We start from the raw sequence: 19,353 nt of genomic DNA, 5'->3' as shown, positions 1-19,353 counted from the left end.
TTGGTGATGTGGACGCCAAGGAACTTGAAGCTCTCAACCTGCTCCACTACAGCCCCGTTGATGAGAATGGGGGTGTGCTCGATCTGGGTTAGAGCCCAGGCTCTGTCGCAGCCAGCCGCGACCGGGAAACGCATGGGGCGGCGCACAATTGGCCCAGCATCTCCTGGGTTAGGGAAGGTTTGGCCGGCAGGGATATGCTTGTCTCATCGCGCATGAGCGACTCCTGTGGCAGGCCGGGCGAAGTGCACGCTGACCAGGTCACCAGGTGTACAGCCCTGTCGATGAGAATGGGGGTGTGCTCGGTCCTCCTTTTACTGTAGTCCACAATCATCTCCTTTGTCTTGATCATGTTGAGGGAGAAGTTGTTGTCCTTGGACCACACGGTCAGGTCTCTGACCTCCCTATAGGCTGTCTCATCATTGTCGGTGATCAGGCCTACCACTGTTGTCATCTGCAACTTTAATGATGGTGTTGGAGTCGTGCCTGGCCGTGCAGCCATGAGTACAGGAGGGGACTGAGTACGCACCCCTGAGGGCCCTCCGTGTTGAGGATCAGAGTGGTGGATGTGTTGTTTCCTACCCTTACCATCTGGGGGCGGCCCGTCAGGAAGTCCAGGATCCAGTTGTAGAGGGAGGTGTTTAGTCCCAGGGTCCTTAGCTTAGTGATGAGCTTTGAGGGCACTATGGTGTTGAACGCTGAGCTGTAGTCAATGAATAGCATTCTCATGTAGGTGTTCCTTTTGTCCAGGTAAGAAAGAGCAGTGTGGAAGGCAATAGAGATTGCGTCATCTGTGTATCTGTTGGTGCGGTATGCAAATTGGAGTGGGTCTAGGGTTTCTGGGATAATGGTGTTGATGTGAGCCATGACCAGCCTTTCAAAGCACTTCATGCTTACAGACGTGAGTGCTACACTCACGTAGTCATTTAGGCAGGTTATCTTAGTGTTCTTTGGCACAGGGACTATGGTGGTCTGCTTGAAACATGTTGGTATTACAGACTCAGACAGGGAAAGGTTGAAAATGTCAGTGAAGACACTTGCCAGTTGGTCAGCGCATACTCACAGTACACGTCCTGGTAATCCGTATGGCCCAGCGGCCTTGTGAATGTTGACTTGTTTTAAGGTCTTACTCATATCGGCTGCAGAGAGTGTGATCACGCAGTCGTCCGGAACAGCTGATGCTGTCATGCACGTTTCAGTGTTACTTGCCTCGAAGCTAGCATTGAAGTAATTTAGCTCGTCTGGTAGGGTCGTGTTAGTGGGCAGCTCTCGGCTGTGCTTCCCTGTGTAGTCTGTAATAGCCTGCCACACGTCAGTGTTGTACGATTCGATCTTAGTCCTGAATTGACGTTTTGCCTGTTTGCTGGTTCATCGGAGCGCATAGCGAGATTTCTTATAAGCTTCCAGTTTAGAGTCCCGCTTCTTGAAAGCGTCAGCTCTACCCTTTAGCTCAGTGCGAATGTTGCCTGTAATCCATGGCTTCTGTTTGGGGTATGTACGTACGGTCTATGTGGGGACGACGTCATCGATACACTTATTGACGAAGCCAGTGACTGATGTGGTGTTCTCCTCAATGCCATTGGAGGAATCCCGGAACATATTCCATCCTCTTTGTTTTGAAATCAGGAGCTTGTGCTTTGTTCATTTCCAGTTTCCATTATGTGTCTCGATTCCCCTGACACTTACTTCCCTTTCCACCCCTGACTCTGGTCTGGCCTGCTCTGCTCTGGCCTGCTCTGCTCTGGTCTGGCCTGCTCTGGTCCGGTCCGGCCGGGGCAAACCAAGCTCTGTAATAGGAATAACAACAGAAAGAGAGCAATTGTTTCCCCCCCAAAAAAATAATGCGAAAAATGTCCCCAGAAGTGAGACTGTTTAGAGCCACTTTTAAAACCTGTACACCAAGTTTGTCCTGTCTGTATTGTAGAGCATGTATGGCATTTTCAAACTGGCACAAATAAAGGGTGCTTATAGTAAACATCATGCCACCTGCACATACACACTCCCATTACCTTCTCTCTCTCTCGTTCTTTCTTAGACACACACACTGCTCCTGAATGAGGCTTGTTTTCTTCTGTGTCAGTGTCTTTGTTTCCGTTCTCTCTGGTTTGGTGAAAGGCTGTTGGGTTCAGGTTAGAAGATGTGTGATTCTGATTAGAAAAATGACTTGTTCTTCTTATGACAGCTGTGCAGAGATCGTATCTTGTTTTATCATATGTTAAACTACTCACATTGGAGAAGTCGATGTTCTGTTCATAACAACACAAATAACATACATTAAGGCTATTGTATAATGTTTGGATCCTCTGAAATCCATGAGGTAGGTAGGTGTTCTGTACGAGTGCACTCTCCAGGGAGAAGGACGAGCAACAGAATTAGGCTCATGATACCTCATGATACCTCCTTTGTCCCACATCCCACACATGCGGTGACCCATTATAACCAGCTTATCCAGAGATAAAACCTCTCTTATCATCACCCAGTGCCTGGGCTTACCACCGCTGTACCCGCACCCCACCATACCCCTGTCTGCACATTATGCCCTGAATATATTCTACCATGCCCAGAAATCTGCTCCTTTTATTCTTTGTCCCCAACGCTCTAGGCGACCAGTTTTGATAGCCTTTAGCCGTACCCTCATCCTACTCCTCCTCTGTTCCTCTGGTGATGTGGGGGTAAACCCAGGCCCGCGTGTCCCCAGGCACCCTCATTTGTTGACTTCTGTGATCGAAAAAACCTTGGTTTCATGCATGTCAACATCAGAAGCCTCCTCCCTGTTTGTTTTACTCACTGCTTTAGCACACTCTGCCAACCCTGATGTCCTTGCCGTGTCTGAATCCTGGTTTAGGAAGGCCACCAACAATTCTGAGATTTCCATACCCAGCTATAACATTTTCTGTCAAGATAGAACTGCCAAAGGGGGAGGAGTTGCAATCTACTGCAGAGAGAGCCTGCAAAGTTCTGGCATACTTTCCAGGTCTATACCCAAACAGTTTGAACTTCTAATTTAAAAAAAAATACCTCTCCAGAAATAAGTCTCTCACTGTTGCCGTCTGCTATCGACCCCCCCTCCGCTCCCAGCTGTGACCTGGACACCATTTGTGAATTGATCGCCCCCCATCTAGCTTCAGAGATCGTTCTGTTAGGTGACCTAAACTGGGATATGGGACACCCCGGCAGTCCTACAATCTAAGCTAGATGCCCTCAATCTCACACAAATCATCAAGGAACCCACCAGGTACAACCCCAAATCTGTTAACATGGGCACCCTCATAGGCATTATCCTGACCAACTTGCCCTCCAAATACACCTCCGCTGTTTTCAATCAGGATCACTGCCTCATTGCCTGTATCCGCTATGGTTCCGCGGTCAAACGACCACCCCTCATCACTGTCAAACGCTCCCTAAAACATTTCTGCAAGCAGGCCTTTCTAATCGACCTGGCCCGGGTATCCTGGAAGGATATTGACCTCATCCCGTCAGTCGAGGATGCCTGGTCATTCTTTAAAAGTAATTTCCTCACCATCTTAGATAAGCATGCCCCGTTCAAAAAAAATGCAGAACTAAGAACAGATATAGCCCTTGGTTCACTCCAGACCTGACTGCCCTTGACCAGCACAAAAACATCCTGTGGCGGACTGCCATAGCATCGAATAGTCCCCACGATATACAACTGTTCAGGGAAGTCAGGAACCAATACACGCAGTCAGTCAGGAAAGCAAAGGCTAGCTTTTTCAAGCAGAAATTCGCGTCCTGTAGCTCTAACTCCCAAAAGTTTTGGGACACTGTAAAGTCCATGGAGAACAAGAGCACCTCCTCCCAGCTGCCCACTGCACTGAGGCTAGGTAACACGGTCACCACTGATAAATCCATGATAATCGAAAATTTCAATAAGCATTTCTCAACGGCTGGCCATGCCTTCCTCCTGGCTACTCCAACCCCGGCCAACAGCCCCCCCCCCCCGCAGCTACTCGCCCAAGCCTCCCCAGCTTCTCCTTCACCCATATCCAGACAGCAGATGTTCTGAAAGAGCTGCAAAACCTGGACCAGTACAAATCAGTTGGGCTAGACAATCTGGGCCCTCTCTTTCTAAAACTATCCGCCGCCGTTGTTGCATCCCCTATTACCAGCTTGTTCAACCTCTTTTGTATCGTCCGAGATCCCTGAAGATTGGAAAGCTGCCGCAGTCATCCCCCTCTTCAAAGGGGGTGACACCCTAGACCCAAACTGTTACAGACCTCTATCCATCCTGCCCTGCCCATCTAAAGTCTTCGGATACAAAGTTTATAAACAGATCACTGAGCATTTAGAATCCCACTGTACCTTCTCCGCTGTGCAGCCACGCTCAAGGTACTAAACGATATCATAACCGCCATCGATAAAAGACAGTACTGTGCAGCCGTCTTCATTGACCTGGCCAAGGCTTTCGACTCTGTCAATCACCGTATTCTTATCGGCAGACTCAATAGCCTTGGTTTTTCTGACGACTGCCTGGCCTGGTTCACCAACTACTTTGCAGACAGAGTTCAGTGTGTCAAATCGGAGGGCATGTTGTCCGGACCTCTGGCGGTCTCTATGGGGGTATCGCAGGGTGGGTTCAATTCTCGGGCCGACTCTTTTCTCTGTATATATCAATGATGTCACTCTTGCTGCGGGCAATTCCCTGATCCACCTCTACGCAGACGACACCATTCTGTATACTTCTGGCCCTTCCTTGGACACTGTGCTATCTAACCTCCAAACGAGCTTCAATGCCATACAACACTCCTTCCGTGGCCTCCAACTGCTCTTAAACACTAGTAAAACCAAATGCATGCTTTTCAACCGTTCGCTGCCCGCCCCCGCCTGCCCGACTAGCATCACCACCCTGGACGGTTCCGACCTAGAATATGTGGACAACTATAAATACCTAGGTGTCTGGCTAGACTGTAAACTCTCCTTCCACACTCATATTAAACATCTCCAATCCAAAATCAAATCTAGAATCGGCTTACTATTTCACAACAAAGCCTCCTTCACTCATGTCGCCAAACTTACCCTAGTAAAACTGACTATCATACCGATCCTCGACTTCGGCGATGTCATCTACAAAATAGCTTCCAACACTCTACTCAGCAAACTGGATGCAGTCTATCACAGTGCCATCCGTTTTGTTACCAAATCACCTTATACCACCCACCACTGCGACCTGTATGCTCTAGTCGGCTGGCCCTCGCTACATATTCGTCGCCAGACCCACTGGCTCCAGGTCATCTATAAGTTTATGCTAGGTAAAGCTCCGTTCACTGGTCACGATGGCAACACACACCCGTAGCACACGTTCCAGCAGGTATATCTCACTGGTCACCCCCAAAGCCAACACCTCATTTGGCCGCCTTTCCTTCCAGTTCTCTGCTGCCAGTGACTGGAACGAATTGCAAAAATCGCTGAAGTTGGAGACTTTTATTTCCCTCACCAACTTTAAACATCAACTATCTGAGCAGCTAACCGATCACTGCAGCTGTACATAGTCCATCTGTAAAAAGCCCACCCAATCTACCCACCTCATCCCAATACTGTTTTTATTTTATTTACTTTCCTGTTCTTTTGCACACAAGTATCTCTACTTGCACATAATCATCTGCTCATTTATCACTCCAGTGTTAATCTGTTAAATTGTAATTATTTGCTCCTATGGCCTATTTATTGCCCACCTCCTCATGCCTTTTGCACACAATGTATTTAGACTTTCTACTGTGCCATTGTGTTATTGGCTTGTTTGTTTACTCCATGTGTAACTCTGTGTTGTTGTCTGTTCACACTGCTTTGCTTTATCTTGGCCAGGTCGCTGTTGCAAAGGAGAACTAGCCTACCTGGTGAAATAAAAGTGTTCTCAACTAGCCTACCTGGTTAAATAAAGGTGTTCTCAACTAGCCTACCTGGTTAAATAAAGGTGTTCTCAACTAGCCTACCTGGTTAAATAAAGGTGTTCTCAACTAGCCTACCTGGTGAAATAAAAGTGTTCTCAACTGGCCTACCTGGTTAAATAAAGGTGTTCTCAACTAGCCTACCTGGTTAAATAAAGGTGTTCTCAACTAGCCTACCTGGTTAAATAAAGGTGTTCTCAACTGGCCTACCTGGTTAAATAAAGGTGTTCTCAACTAGCCTACCTGGTTAAATAAAGGTGTTCTCAACTAGCCTACCTGGTTAAATAAAGGTGTTCTCAACTAGCCTACCTGGTTAAATAAAGGTGTTCTCAACTAGCCTACCTGGTTAAATAAAGGTGTTCTCAACTGGCCTACCTGGTTAAATAAAGGTGTTCTCAACTAGCCTACCTGGTTAAATAAAGGTGTTCTCAACTAGCCTACCTGGTTAAATAAAGGTGTTCTCAACTGGCCTACCTGGTTAAATAAAGGTGTTCTCAACTAGCCTACCTGGTTAAATAAAGGTGTTCTCAACTGGCCTACCTGGTTAAATAAAGGTGTTCTCAACTGGCCTACCTGGTTAAATAAAGGTGTTCTCAACTAGCCTACCTGGTTAAATAAAGGTGTTCTCAACTAGCCTACCTGGTTAAATAAAGCTGTTCTCAACTGGCCTACCTGGTTAAATAAAGGTGTTCTCAACTAGCCTACCTGGTTAAATAAAGGTGTTCTCAACTAGCCTACCTGGTTAAATAAAGGTGTTCTCAACTAGCCTACCTGGTTAAATAAAGGTGTTCTCAACTGGCCTACCTGGTTAAATAAAGGTGTTCTCAACTGGCCTACCTGGTTAAATAAAGGTGTTCTCAACTGGCCTACCTGGTTAAATAAAGGTGTTCTCAACTAGCCTACCTGGTTAAATAAAGGTGTTCTCAACTGGCCTACCTGGTTAAATAAAGGTGTTCTCAACTAGCCTACCTGGTTAAATAAAGGTGTTCTCAACTAGCCTACCTGGTTAAATAAAGGTGTTCTCAACTGGCCTACCTGGTTAAATAAAGGTGTTCTCAACTAGCCTACCTGGTTAAATAAAGGTGTTCTCAACTAGCCTACCTGGTTAAATAAAGCTGTTCTCAACTGGCCTACCTGGTTAAATAAAGGTCTTCTCAACTAGCCTACCTGGTTAAATAAAGGTGTTCTCAACTAGCCTACCTGGTTAAATAAAGGTGTTCTCAACTAGCCTACCTGGTTAAATAAAGGTGTTCTCAACTGGCCTACCTGGTTAAATAAAGGTGTTCTCAACTAGCCTACCTGGTTAAATAAAGGTGTTCTCAACTAGCCTACCTGGTTAAATAAAGGTGTTCTCAACTGGCCTACCTGGTTAAATAAAGGTGTTCTCAACTGGCCTACCTGGTTAAATAAAGGTGTTCTCAACTAGCCTACCTGGTTAAATAAAGGTGTTCTCAACTGGCCTACCTGGTTAAATAAAGGTGTTCTCAACTAGCCTACCTGGTTAAATAAAGGTGTTCTCAACTAGCCTACCTGGTTAAATAAAGGTGTTCTCAACTAGCCTACCTGGTTAAATAAAGGTGTTCTCAACTAGCCTACCTGGTTAAATAAAGGTGTTCTCAACTAGCCTACCTGGTTAAATAAAGGTGTTCTCAACTAGCCTACCTGGTTAAATAAAGGTGTTCTCAACTAGCCTACCTGGTTAAATAAAGGTGTTCTCAACTAGCCTACCTGGTTAAATAAAGGTGTTCTCAACTGGCCTACCTGGTTAAATAAAGGTGTTCTCAACTAGCCTACCTGGTTAAATAAAGGTGTTCTCAACTGGCCTACCTGGTTAAATAAAGGTGTTCTCAACTAGCCTACCTGGTTAAATAAAGGTGTTCTCAACTAGCCTACCTGGTTAAATAAAGGTGTTCTCAACTAGCCTACCTGGTTAAATAAAGGTGTTCTCAACTAGCCTACCTGGTTAAATAAAGGTGTTCTCAACTAGCCTACCTGGTTAAATAAAGGTGTTCTCAACTAGCCTACCTGGTTAAATAAAGGTGTTCTCAACTAGCCTACCTGGTTAAATAAAGGTGTTCTCAACTAGCCTACCTGGTTAAATAAAGGTGTTCTCAACTGGCCTACCTGGTTAAATAAAGGTGTTCTCAACTAGCCTACCTGGTTAAATAAAGGTGTTCTCAACTAGCCTACCTGGTTAAATAAAGGTGTTCTCAACTAGCCTACCTGGTTAAATAAAGGTGTTCTCAACTGGCCTACCTGGTTAAATAAAGGTGTTCTCAACTAGCCTACCTGGTTAAATAAAGGTGTTCTCAACTAGCCTACCTGGTTAAATAAAGGTGTTCTCAACTGGCCTACCTGGTTAAATAAAGGTGTTCTCAACTGGCCTACCTGGTTAAATAAAGGTGTTCTCAACTAGCCTACCTGGTTAAATAAAGGTCAAATAAAAAAGTGACGGATTATGATTTTTCAATACCGATTAATCGGCTGAATTTTCAATTTTTTAAAATGTTTTATTTATTTATTTTTAAATGTATTTATTTTATATACATACATACATACACACACACAAACATACATACAGTTGAAGTCAAAGTTTACATTCGCCTTAGCCAAATACATTTAAACTCAGTTTTTAAACTCAGACATTTAATCCTAGTAAAAATTCCCTGTCTTAGACCAGTTAGAATCACCGCTTTATTTTAAGAATGTGAAATGTCAGAATGATTTATTTCAGCTTTTATTTATTTCATCACATTCCTAGTGGGTCAGAAGTTTACATGCACTCAATTAGTATTTGGTAGCATTGCCTTTAAATTTTTTCATTTGGGTCAAATGTTTCAGGTAGCCTTCCACAAGCTTCCCACAATAAGTTGGGTGAATTCCTCCTGACAGAGCTGGTGTAACTGAGTCAGGTTTGTAGACCTCCTTGCTCGCACACGCTTTTTCAGGTCTGCCCACATATTTTCTTTGAGACTTTGGAAGTATGCTTGGGGTCATTGTCCATTTGGAAGACCCATTTGTGACCAAGCTTTAACTTCCTGACTGATGTCTTGAGATATTGCTACAATATATCCACATAATTTTCCATCTTCATGATGCCATCTATTTTGTGAAGTGCACCAGCCCCTCCTGCAGCAAGCACCCCCACAACATGATGCTGCCACCCCCGTGCTTCACTGTTGGGATGGTGTTCTTCGGTTTGCAAGCCTCCCCCTTTTTCAACCAAACATAACGATGGTCATTATGGCCAAAGAGTTCTATTTTTGTCTCATCAGGCCAGAGGACATTTGTCCAAAAAGTACGATCTTTGTCCCCATGTGCAGTTGCAAACCGTAGTCTGGCTTTTTAATGGCGGTTTTGGAGCATTGGCTCCTTCCTTGCTGAGCGGCCTATCAGGTTATGTCGATGTAGGACTCGTTTCAAATCCAATTTTATTTCTCACATACACATGGTTAGCAGATGTTAATGCAAGTGTAGCGAAATGCTTGTGCTTCTAGTTCCGACAATGCAGTAATAACCAACGAGTAATCTAACCAAACAATATCACAACAACTACCTCATACACACAAGTTTAAAGGGATGAAGAATATGTATATAAAGATATATGAATTAGTGATGGTACAGAACGGCATAGGCAGTAGATGGTATAGAGTACAGTACATACATATGAGATGAGTAATGTAGGGTATGTAAACATATAAAAGTGGCATTGTTTAAAGTGGCTAGTGATACATTTTTTACATACATTTTTCCAATATTAAAGTGGTTGGAGTTGAGTCAGTATGTTGGCAGCAGCCACTCAATGTTAGTGGTGGCTGTTTAACAGTCTGATGGCCTTGAGATAGAAGCTGTTTTTCAGTCTCTCGGTCCCAGCTTTGATGCACCTGCACTGACCTTGCCTTCTGGATGATAGCGGGGTGAACAGGCAGTGGCTCGGGTGGTTGTTGTCCTTGATGATCTTTATGGCCTTCCTGTGACACCGGGTGGTGTCGGTGTCCTGGAAGGCAGGACACCTACACCACTACCCTCTGGAGAGCCTTTTACTGTGGATATAGATTATTTTGTACCTGTTTCCTCCAGCATCTTCACAAGGTCCTTTGCTGTTGTTCTGGGATTGATTTGCACTTTTTTGCACCAAAGTACGTTCATCACTAGGAGACAGAGCGTGTCTCCTTCCTGAGAGATATGATGGCTGCGTGGTCCCATGGTGTTTTTTTATACTTGCGTACTATTGCTTGTACAGATGAACGTGGTACCTTCAGGCGTTTGGAAATTGCTCCCAAGGATGAACCAGGCTTGTGGAGGTCTATAAAAAACAAATTCTGAGGTCTTGGCTGATTTTCTTTTGATTTCCCCATGATGTCAAGCAAAGATGCACTGAGTTTGACAGTAGGCCTTGAAATACATCCACAGGTACACCTCCAATTGACTCAAATTATGTCAATTAGTCTATCAGAAGCTTCTAAAGCCATGACATCATTTTCTGGAATTTTCCAGGCTGTTTAAAGGCACAGTCAACTTAGTGTATGTACACTTCTGACCTACTGGAATTGTGATACAGTGAATTATGAGTGAAATAATCTTTCTGTAAACAGTTGTTGGAAAAATTACTTGTGTCATGCACAAAGTAGATGTCCTAACCGACTTGCCAAAACTATAGTTTGTTAACATGAAACTTGTGGAGTGGTTGAAAAACGAGTTTTAATGACTCCAACCTAAGTGTATGTAAACTTCCCACTTCAACTGTATGTGTAATAAGGACAATTACAACAATTCTGAATGAACACTTTTATTTTAACTTAATATAATACATAAATAAAAATCAATTTAGTCTCAACTAAATAATCAAACATGTTTAAATAATGCAAAAACAAAGTGTTGGAGAAGAAAGTAAAAGTGCAATATGTGCCATGTAAAAAAAGCTATCGTTTAAGTTCCTTGCTCAGAACATGAGAACATATGAAAGCTGGTGGTTCCTTTTAACACGAGTCTTCAATATTCCCAGGTAAGAAGTTTTAGGTTGTAGTTATTATAGGAATTATAGGACTATTTCTCTCTATACCGTTTGTTTTTCATATACCATTGACTATTCAATGTTCTTATAGGCACTATAGTATTTTCATCCTAATCTCGGGAGTTGATAGGCTTGAAGTCATAAACATCGCTGTGCTTCAAGCATTACAAAGAGCTGCTGGCAAACGTTGGAAAGGGCTGTTTGATTGAATGCTTACGAGCCAGCTGCTGCCTACCACTGCTCTGTCAGACTGCTCTATCAATTATCAAATCATAGACTTAATTATAACATAATAACACCCAGAAATACGAGACTTAGGTCATTAAAAGGGTCGAATCCGGAAACGATCATTTTGAAAACAAAACGTTTATTCCTTCAGTTCCATATTTTATCTAACTGGTGGCGTTCATACGTCTAAATAATGCTGTTACATTGCACAACCTTCAATGTTATGTCATAATTATCTAACATTCTGGCAAATTAATTACGGTCTTTTTTTTTAGGAAGAAATGGTCTTCACACAGTTCGCAACGAGCCAGACGGCCCAAACTGCTGCATATACCCTGACTCTTCTTGCACAGAACGCAAGAGAAGTGACACAATTTCCCTAGTTAACCCTGTTAGATCTACCCCCCCCTTTTTTGAAAATTCTGTTAAAAATCGCGCAACTTTTCAGCGTCCTGCTACTCATGCCAGGAATATAGTATATGCATATGATTAGTATGTGTGGATAGAAAACACTCTGAAGTTTATAAAACTGGTTAAATCACGGCTGTGACTATAACAGAGCGTGTGTTTCATTGAAAAACGCAAGAAAAACTGCTCTCTGAAAGCAAAAAATAATTTCCATAAGTCACTTCCACCAGTTGTTAAAGGACAACAGAATTTAATGGAAATTTGCCTGCACTTCATACAAATTCCGCACGATGGCGCCATTGTACTAATTTTCAATCGAATTAATTGTTGGAAAATCCATCTGTCTGACCCCAAGTTTTCAAGTCTTCACCCGGATGCAGTTCAAGGAGAGATCAGATTGCATTGTTTTTGAAGTGAGGACCTATTGAAGAGACATCGCCCTGTAATCGTTTTGATAGATTATAAACGTTTACTAATACCTAAAGTTGGATTACAAAAGGATTTCGAAGTGTTTTGTGAAAGTTTATCGTCGACTTTTTTAATTTTAAAAAATTACGCAGCGTTTAAAAACGATGAATTTTTCTGAATGACACTACTTCAATACAAAGCTATTTTGGGTATATATGGACCGATTTAAACGAAAAAAAGACCCAATAGTGATGTTTATGGGGCATATAGGAGTGCCAAGAAAGAAGCTCGTCTAAGGTAATGAATGTTTTATATTTTATTTCTGCGTTTTGGGTAGCGCCGTCTATCGCAAAATCTGTTGTTTACGTGTCGAGCTGGCATTTTGGGGGGTGCATGCTATCAGATAATAGCTTCTGATGCTTTCGCCGAAAAGCATTTTAAAAATCTGACTTGCTGGCTAGGTTCACAACGAGTGTAGCTTTAATTTAATACCCTGCTTGTGAATTTTGATCAAGGTTTGAGTTTTAACGAGTACATTTAGCATTTAGCGTAGCGCATTTGCATTTCCAGGTGCCTACTTGGGACATGTGCGTCTCAAGTAGATTCAAGAAGTTAATATTGCCTGCTAACATGAGTTTCTTTTAACTAAATATGCAGGTTTAAAAATATATACTTGTGTATTGATTTTAAGAAAGCCATTGATGTTCATGGTTTGGTACACTGGTGCAACGACAGTACTTTTTTCGCGAATGCCCTTTTTTAAATCATCACCTGTTTGGCGAAGTAGGCTGTGATTCGATGATAAAATGTACAGGCACCACATTGATTATTTGCAACTCAGGACAAACTAGTTAAACTAGTAATATCATCAACCATGTGTAGTAGTGATAATAGTGATAAGTTTAAAGATAAGTTTAATGCTAGCTAGCAACTAACCTTGGCTCCTTGCTGCACTCGCGTAACAGGTGGTCAGTCTGCCACGCAGTCTCCTCGTGGAGTGCAATGTAATCGGCGTCCAAAAATGCCAATTACCGATTGTTATGAAAACTTGAAATCGGCCCTAATTAATCGGCCATGCCGATTTAATTTTGGCCCAAATGGCTGCTGGAGTGTTGATGTTACGTTGTGTGTTTCAGGAGCAGAGACATGACCAGGGCCTGGACTTCCCTTCCACTCTGCCCCCTCTCAGACGAGCCAAGTCCCTGGACCGTAGGACCACCGAGTCAGTCATGACCGTGAGTACCATTTCAGTCTCTACATCTGCATTGGTTGCCGTTTGGGGTTTTAGACTGGGTTTCTGTACAGTACTTTGTGACATCGGCTGATGTAAAAAAAAATATATATAATAATAATGTATTTATCAATACATTTGATTGATTGACTTTCCTCTCTTCTGTCGTTCAGTGTTTCTTTGTCGCCTCTCGGGTGTGTCATTCCGACATACTCAAATACACCAGGTAGACTTTTCAACTGAGAACATTGTAATCAGTTAGCGCTGATTGTTTACTTAAGGTGTGTGTGTGTGTGTGTGTGTGTGTGTGTGTGTGTGTGTGTGTGTGTGTGTGTGTGTGTAGGGGAGCTTTCTCTCCAGGTCCAGATAACATCACAATAGTTGTTCTGTTCTCCTAAAGCTGCAGGCTAAGAGGTCATCAGCAATGCTAGGGGACGACTTTATCCCTGCTGAGTGGAGGTTTTAAATGGGTCGTTGGGTTGGTGGAGTGTATAGGTTGAGTTACCAGTGTTAAGAGCATTCAAATTGTATTAGGCGTACGTACGGGATAAACATTCTCTCAACCGTCCAATGAAATGCTCACTGTCCAGGTTCCTGCTCGACAACCCAGCAGCAATAATAAAAGATAAGGAGGTAAAGTATTTGGGGTTGACAAAGGGTGCAGCAGGCCTTAGCTAATGATAATGTTATGATAATGATGAGTCACGGTGTGCTATGAAACCACTAAACCTTTCAGCCACATGATACTGAACATGCTGCTGCTACAGCAGCTCCTGGCTCAGCCGTCGTAATGAAGGAACGAACCCATTTTGGGTCACCGCGCCTTTTGTTAGTTTAATAAAATAGATTGTTGTGGTTTATGATCTATTAGTCTGCACCTCTGAATATTTTGGTTCCTGCTCTTTCCGACTGTTCTAGTGGCCAGGGTTTTCATGTCTGAGTTGGTGGAGGATTAAACTGTAGAGAACAGGCAAGGGGGCTGTGATGGGTGATGTGGCTGGGGGCTGTGATGGGTGATGTGGCTGGGACAGTACAGGCAAGGGGGCTGTGATGGGTGATGTGGCTGGGGGCTGTGATGGGTGATGTGACTGGGACAGTACAGGCAAGGGGGCTGTGATGGGTGATGTGGCTGGGACAGTACAGACAAGGGGGCTGTGATGGGTGATGTGGCTGGGACAGTACAGGCAAGGGGGCTGTGATGGGTGATGTGGCTGGGACATGTTTTTTCAGAGATGATTGGTTGGTGTCGTGGACGTCCTAATGCAGTCCTCCACGCTGCAGGGGGCAGCACAGCTCCCTCTCCTCTCCAGGTTATCCTGTGTTCAGCCATGGCTTTCAGGCCTCCGTGTGTTGGCACCCATTTTGCACTGTTTGTGTGTGTGTGTGTGTGTGTGTGTGTGTGTGTGCGTTTGCACTGTGTGTGTGTGTGTTCTCCCACTGTGTGTGTGTGTGTTCTCCCACTGTGTGTGTGTGTGTTCTCCCACTGTGTGTGTGTGTGTGTTCTCCCACTGTGTGTGTGTGTGTGTTCTCCCACTGTGTGTGTGTGTGTGTGTTCTCCCACTGTGTGTGTGTGTGTGTGTTCTCCCACTGTGTGTGTGTGTGTTCTCCCACTGTGTGTGTGTGTGTGTGTTCTCCCACTGTATGTGTGTGTGTGTTCTCCCACTGTGTGTGTGTGTGTTCTCCCACTGTGTGTGTGTGTGTTCTCCCACTGTGTGTGTGTGTGTTCTCCCACTGTGTGTGTGTGTGTTCTCCCACTGTGTGTGTGTGTGTGTTCTCCCACTGTGTGTGTGTGTGTTCTCCCACTGTGTGTGTGTGTGTGTTCTCCCACTGTGTGTGTGTGTGTTCTCCCACTGTGTGTGTGTGTGTTCTCCCACTGTGTGTGTGTGTGTTCTCCCACTGTGTGTGTGTGTGTTCTCCCACTGTGTGTGTGTGTGTTGTCCCACTGTGTGTGTGTGTGTGTTCTCCCACTGTGTGTGTGTGTGTGTTCTCCCACTGTGTGTGTGTGTGTGTGTTCTCCCACTGTGTGTGTGTGTGTGTTCTCCCACTGTGTGTGTGTGTGTGTTCTCCCACTGTGTGTGTGTGTGTGTTCTCCCACTGTGTGTGTGTGTGTGTGTTCTCCCACTGTGTGTGTGTGTGTTCTCCCACTGTGTGTGTGTGTGTGTTCTCCCACTGTGTGTGTGTGTGTGTTCTCCCACTGTGTGTGTGTGTGTGTGTGTTCTCCCACTGTGTGTGTGTGTGTGTGTGTGTTCTCCCACTGTGTGTGTGTGTGTGTGTGTTCTCCCACTGTGTCTGTGTGTGTGTGTGTTCTCCCACTGTGTGTGTGTGTGTTCTCCCACTGTGTGTGTGTGTGTTCTCCCACTGTGTGTGTGTGTTCTCCCACTGTGTGTGTGTGTTCTCCCACTGTGTGTGTGTGTGTTCTCCCACTGTGTGTGTGTGTGTTCTCCCACTGTGTGTGTGTGTTCTCCCACTGTGTGTGTGTGTGTTCTCCCACTGTGTGTGTGTGTGTGTTCTCCCACTGTGTGTGTGTGTGTTCTCCCACTGTGTGTGTGTGTGTGTTCTCCCACTGTGTGTGTGTGTGTGTTCTCCCACTGTGTGTGTGTGTGTGTTCTCCCACTGTGTGTGTGTGTGTTCTCCCACTGTGTGTGTGTGTGTGTTCTCCCACTGTGTGTGTGTGTGTGTGTTCTCCCACTGTGTGTGTGTGTGTGTTCTCCCACTGTGTGTGTGTGTGTGTTCTCCCACTGTGTGTGTGTGTGTGTGTTCTCCCACTGTGTGTGTGTGTGTGTGTTCTCCCACTGTGTGTGTGTGTGTGTGTGTGTTCTCCCACTGTGTGTGTGTGTGTGTGTGTGTTCTCCCACTGTGTCTGTGTGTGTGTGTGTTCTCCCACTGTGTGTGTGTGTGTGTGTTCTCCCACTGTGTCTGTGTGTGTGTGTTCTCCCACTGTGTCTGTGTGTGTGTGTTCTCCCACTGTGTGTGTGTGTGTGTTCTCCCACTGTGTGTGTGTGTGTGTTCTCCCACTGTGTGTGTGTGTGTGTGTGTGTTCTCCCACTGTGTGTGTGTGTGTTCTCCCACTGTGTGTGTGTGTGTGTCTGTGTGTGTGTGTGTTCTCCCACTGTGTCTGTGTGTGTGTGTGTGTGTTCTCCCACTGTGTGTGTGTGTGTTCTCCCACTGTGTCTGTGTGTGTGTGTGTGTGTGTTCTCCCACTGTGTCTGTGTGTGTGTGTGTTCTCCCACTGTTTGTGTGTGTGTGTGTGTTCTCCCACTGTGTGTGTGTGTGTGTGTGTGTGTGTTCTCCCACTGTGTGTGTGTGTTCTCCCACTGTGTGTGTGTGTTCTCCCCCTGTGTGTGTGTGTTCTCCCACTGTGTGTGTGTGTGTGTGTTCTCCCACTGTGTCTGTGTGTGTGTGTTCTCCCACTGTGTCTGTGTGTGTGTGTTCTCCCACTGTGTGTGTGTGTGTGTTCTCCCACTGTGTGTGTGTGTGTGTTCTCCCACTGTGTGTGTGTGTGTTCTCCCACTGTGTGTGTGTGTGTTCTCCCACTGTGTGTGTGTGTGTGTCTGTGTGTGTGTGTGTTCTCCCACTGTGTCTGTGTGTGTGTGTGTGTGTTCTCCCACTGTGTGTGTGTGTGTTCTCCCACTGTGTCTGTGTGTGTGTGTGTGTGTGTTCTCCCACTGTGTCTGTGTGTGTGTGTGTTCTCCCACTGTTTGTGTGTGTGTGTGTGTTCTCCCACTGTGTGTGTGTGTGTGTGTGTGTGTGTGTGTTCTCCCACTGTGTGTGTGTGTTCTCCCACTGTGTGTGTGTGTTCTCCCCCTGTGTGTGTGTGTTCTCCCCCTGTGTGTGTGTGTTCTCCCACTGTGTGTGTGTGTGTGTGTTCTCCCACTGTGTCTGTGTGTGTGTGTTCTCCCACTGTGTCTGTGTGTGTGTGTTCTCCCACTGTGTGTGTGTGTGTGTTCTCCCACTGTGTGTGTGTGTGTGTTCTCCCACTGTGTGTGTGTGTGTGTTCTCCCACTGTGTGTGTGTGTGTTCTCCCACTGTGTGTGTGTGTGTGTCTGTGTGTGTGTGTGTGTTCTCCCACTGTGTCTGTGTGTGTGTGTGTGTGTTCTCCCACTGTGTGTGTGTGTGTTCTCCCACTGTGTCTGTGTGTGTGTGTGTGTGTGTTCTCCCACTGTGTCTGTGTGTGTGTGTGTTCTCCCACTGTTTGTGTGTGTGTGTGTGTTCTCCCACTGTGTGTGTGTGTGTGTGTGTGTGTGTTCTCCCACTGTGTGTGTGTGTTCTCCCACTGTGTGTGTGTGTTCTCCCACTGTGTGTGTGTGTGTGTGTGTGTGTGTGTTCTCCCACTGTGTGTGTGTGTTCTCCCACTGTGTGTGTGTGTGTGTGTGTGTGTGTGTGTGTGTTCTCCCACTGTGTGTGTGTGTTCTCCCACTGTGTGTGTGTGTGTGTGTTCTCCCACTGTGTGTGTGTGTGTGTGTGTGTTCTCCCACTGTGTGTGTGTGTGTTGTCCCACTATATGTGTGTGTGTTCTCCCACTGTGTGTGTGTGTTCTCCCACTGTTTGTGTGTGTGTGTGTGTGTTCTCCCACTGTGTGTGTGTGTGTTCTCCCACTGTGTGTGTGTGTGTTCTCCCACTGTGTGTGTGTGTGTTCTCCCACTGTGTGTGTGTGTGTTCTCCCACTGTGTGTGTGTGTGTGTGTTCTCCCACTGTGTGTGTGTGTTCTCCCACTGTGTGTGTGTGTGTTCTCCCACTGTGTGTGTGTGTGTTCTCCCCCTGTGTGAAACCACAGCGGACATGAACTGTTTTACTCAGCACTAAGACTTGCATAGCAGGATCTGTGATGCATAGTGGAGTAGATACATGTTTCCCCTAACCACTGGTCCAGGGTCAGTTATTATTGTATCCTCCAAGTTATTAGTGCTAAGGCAATCTGATCCTAGGTCAGTGTTCAGGGGAAACTTCTACCTCTTTTGTTTCCCCGCTCTTTCTCAGACATTAAGTTAACTAATGAAGTGTATTTTTTTTAGCCGTGCAAATGTTCAAAATATATATATTTTTCCAAATACATCAACATCTATTTAACAAAGTGTAGAAAATACAGAGTTTTGGAATTACAATGTTTCCGTCAGCTATGTACTGTAGTCGTGATAACTCATACCTTTTCTTTCAGCTGTACGTATGACATGCTAAAGTTATGAAGGCCCGCGTGGATCCCAGATAGAAGTTGTTTTTAAAAAAAGACTGTGCCTTTGGTCACCTGGTTTCTGTGTGTTTCAGCATCTCTTGGTTCATCTTGCGTGATGTTGCTGTGTGGTGTCACTGTGTGGTGTCACTGGCTTTACTGATTTCATTGGCATTTTTAAAGAGTCGATTTTAAGGGCTGGTGTGTAAACACTGTCTTTCTGTTTCTTTTTCCAGCCCGACTTGCTGAACTTCAAGAAAGGTTGGATGGTGAAGCTGGATGAGCATGGACAAGTAAACAACAAACCATACATCCCCAAAACAACTCATGTTGTGTTTTTTTAATATGTTCCTTAGAAATCATAACACTTGAAAAATTAACCTCATGCCATGAGATTTTGAAAATCATGTTTACATTTTTTTTTATTTTTTGGGGTCAGATCATCAAAGCAGTAGCAGTTGAAACAGTAATCTGAACGTTCACCATTCTAGAAGGCATGAACGTTCATGCCTTCTAGAATGTTCTAGTATTCTATGGCCTTTCGAGCCGAGTGTCAGTCCGTTTTTTTTATTTTTTTATTTGACCTTTATTTAACTAGGCAAGTCAGTTAAGAACAAATTCTTATTTTCAATGACGGCCTAGGAACAGCGGGGTTAACTGCCTGTTCAGGGGCAGAACGACAGATTTGTACCTTGTCAGCTCGGGGGTTTGAACTTGCAACCTTCCGGTTTCTAGTCCAACACTCTAACCACTAGGTTACCCTGCCGCCCCTTCGATGGCACAGCTTCAATGGGTTGTGTGGTGCTTCTCTTTATACAGCAGATCAATGTTGTTTTACAGCTACGTTTAATGGATACAGCTACGTTTAATGGTTACAGCTACGTTTAATGGTTACAGCTACGTTTAATGGTTACAGCTACGTTTAATGGTTACAGCTACGTTTAATGGTTACAGCTACGTTTAATGGTTACAGCTACGTTTAATGGATACAGCTACG

At 44.8% G+C, this 19,353-nt stretch overlaps 1 protein-coding gene across 4 annotated transcripts in view; it reads left to right on the top strand.

Annotated features, from left to right (window-relative positions):
• The window catches only part of LOC110491304 (myosin phosphatase Rho-interacting protein), an 89,491-nt gene that overhangs the window by 43,770 nt on the left and 26,368 nt on the right, over positions 1–19,353 (top strand). For all 4 annotated transcript variants that reach the window (XM_036946078.2, XM_036946077.2, XM_090201633.1 and 1 more), the window contains exons 8-9: positions 13,095–13,193; positions 18,593–18,649. In XM_036946078.2, the coding sequence (XP_036801973.2) occupies positions 13,095–13,193; positions 18,593–18,649 (156 nt within the window). The remainder of the gene's footprint in view (positions 1–13,094; positions 13,194–18,592; positions 18,650–19,353) is intronic.

The sequence above is a fragment of the Oncorhynchus mykiss genome, chromosome 16 (assembly GCF_057628025.1).
Source record: "Oncorhynchus mykiss isolate SJ-2025 chromosome 16, ASM5762802v1, whole genome shotgun sequence".
Lineage (NCBI taxonomy): Eukaryota > Metazoa > Chordata > Actinopteri > Salmoniformes > Salmonidae > Oncorhynchus > Oncorhynchus mykiss.
This window is presented reverse-complemented; position numbering and strand designations above follow the sequence as displayed.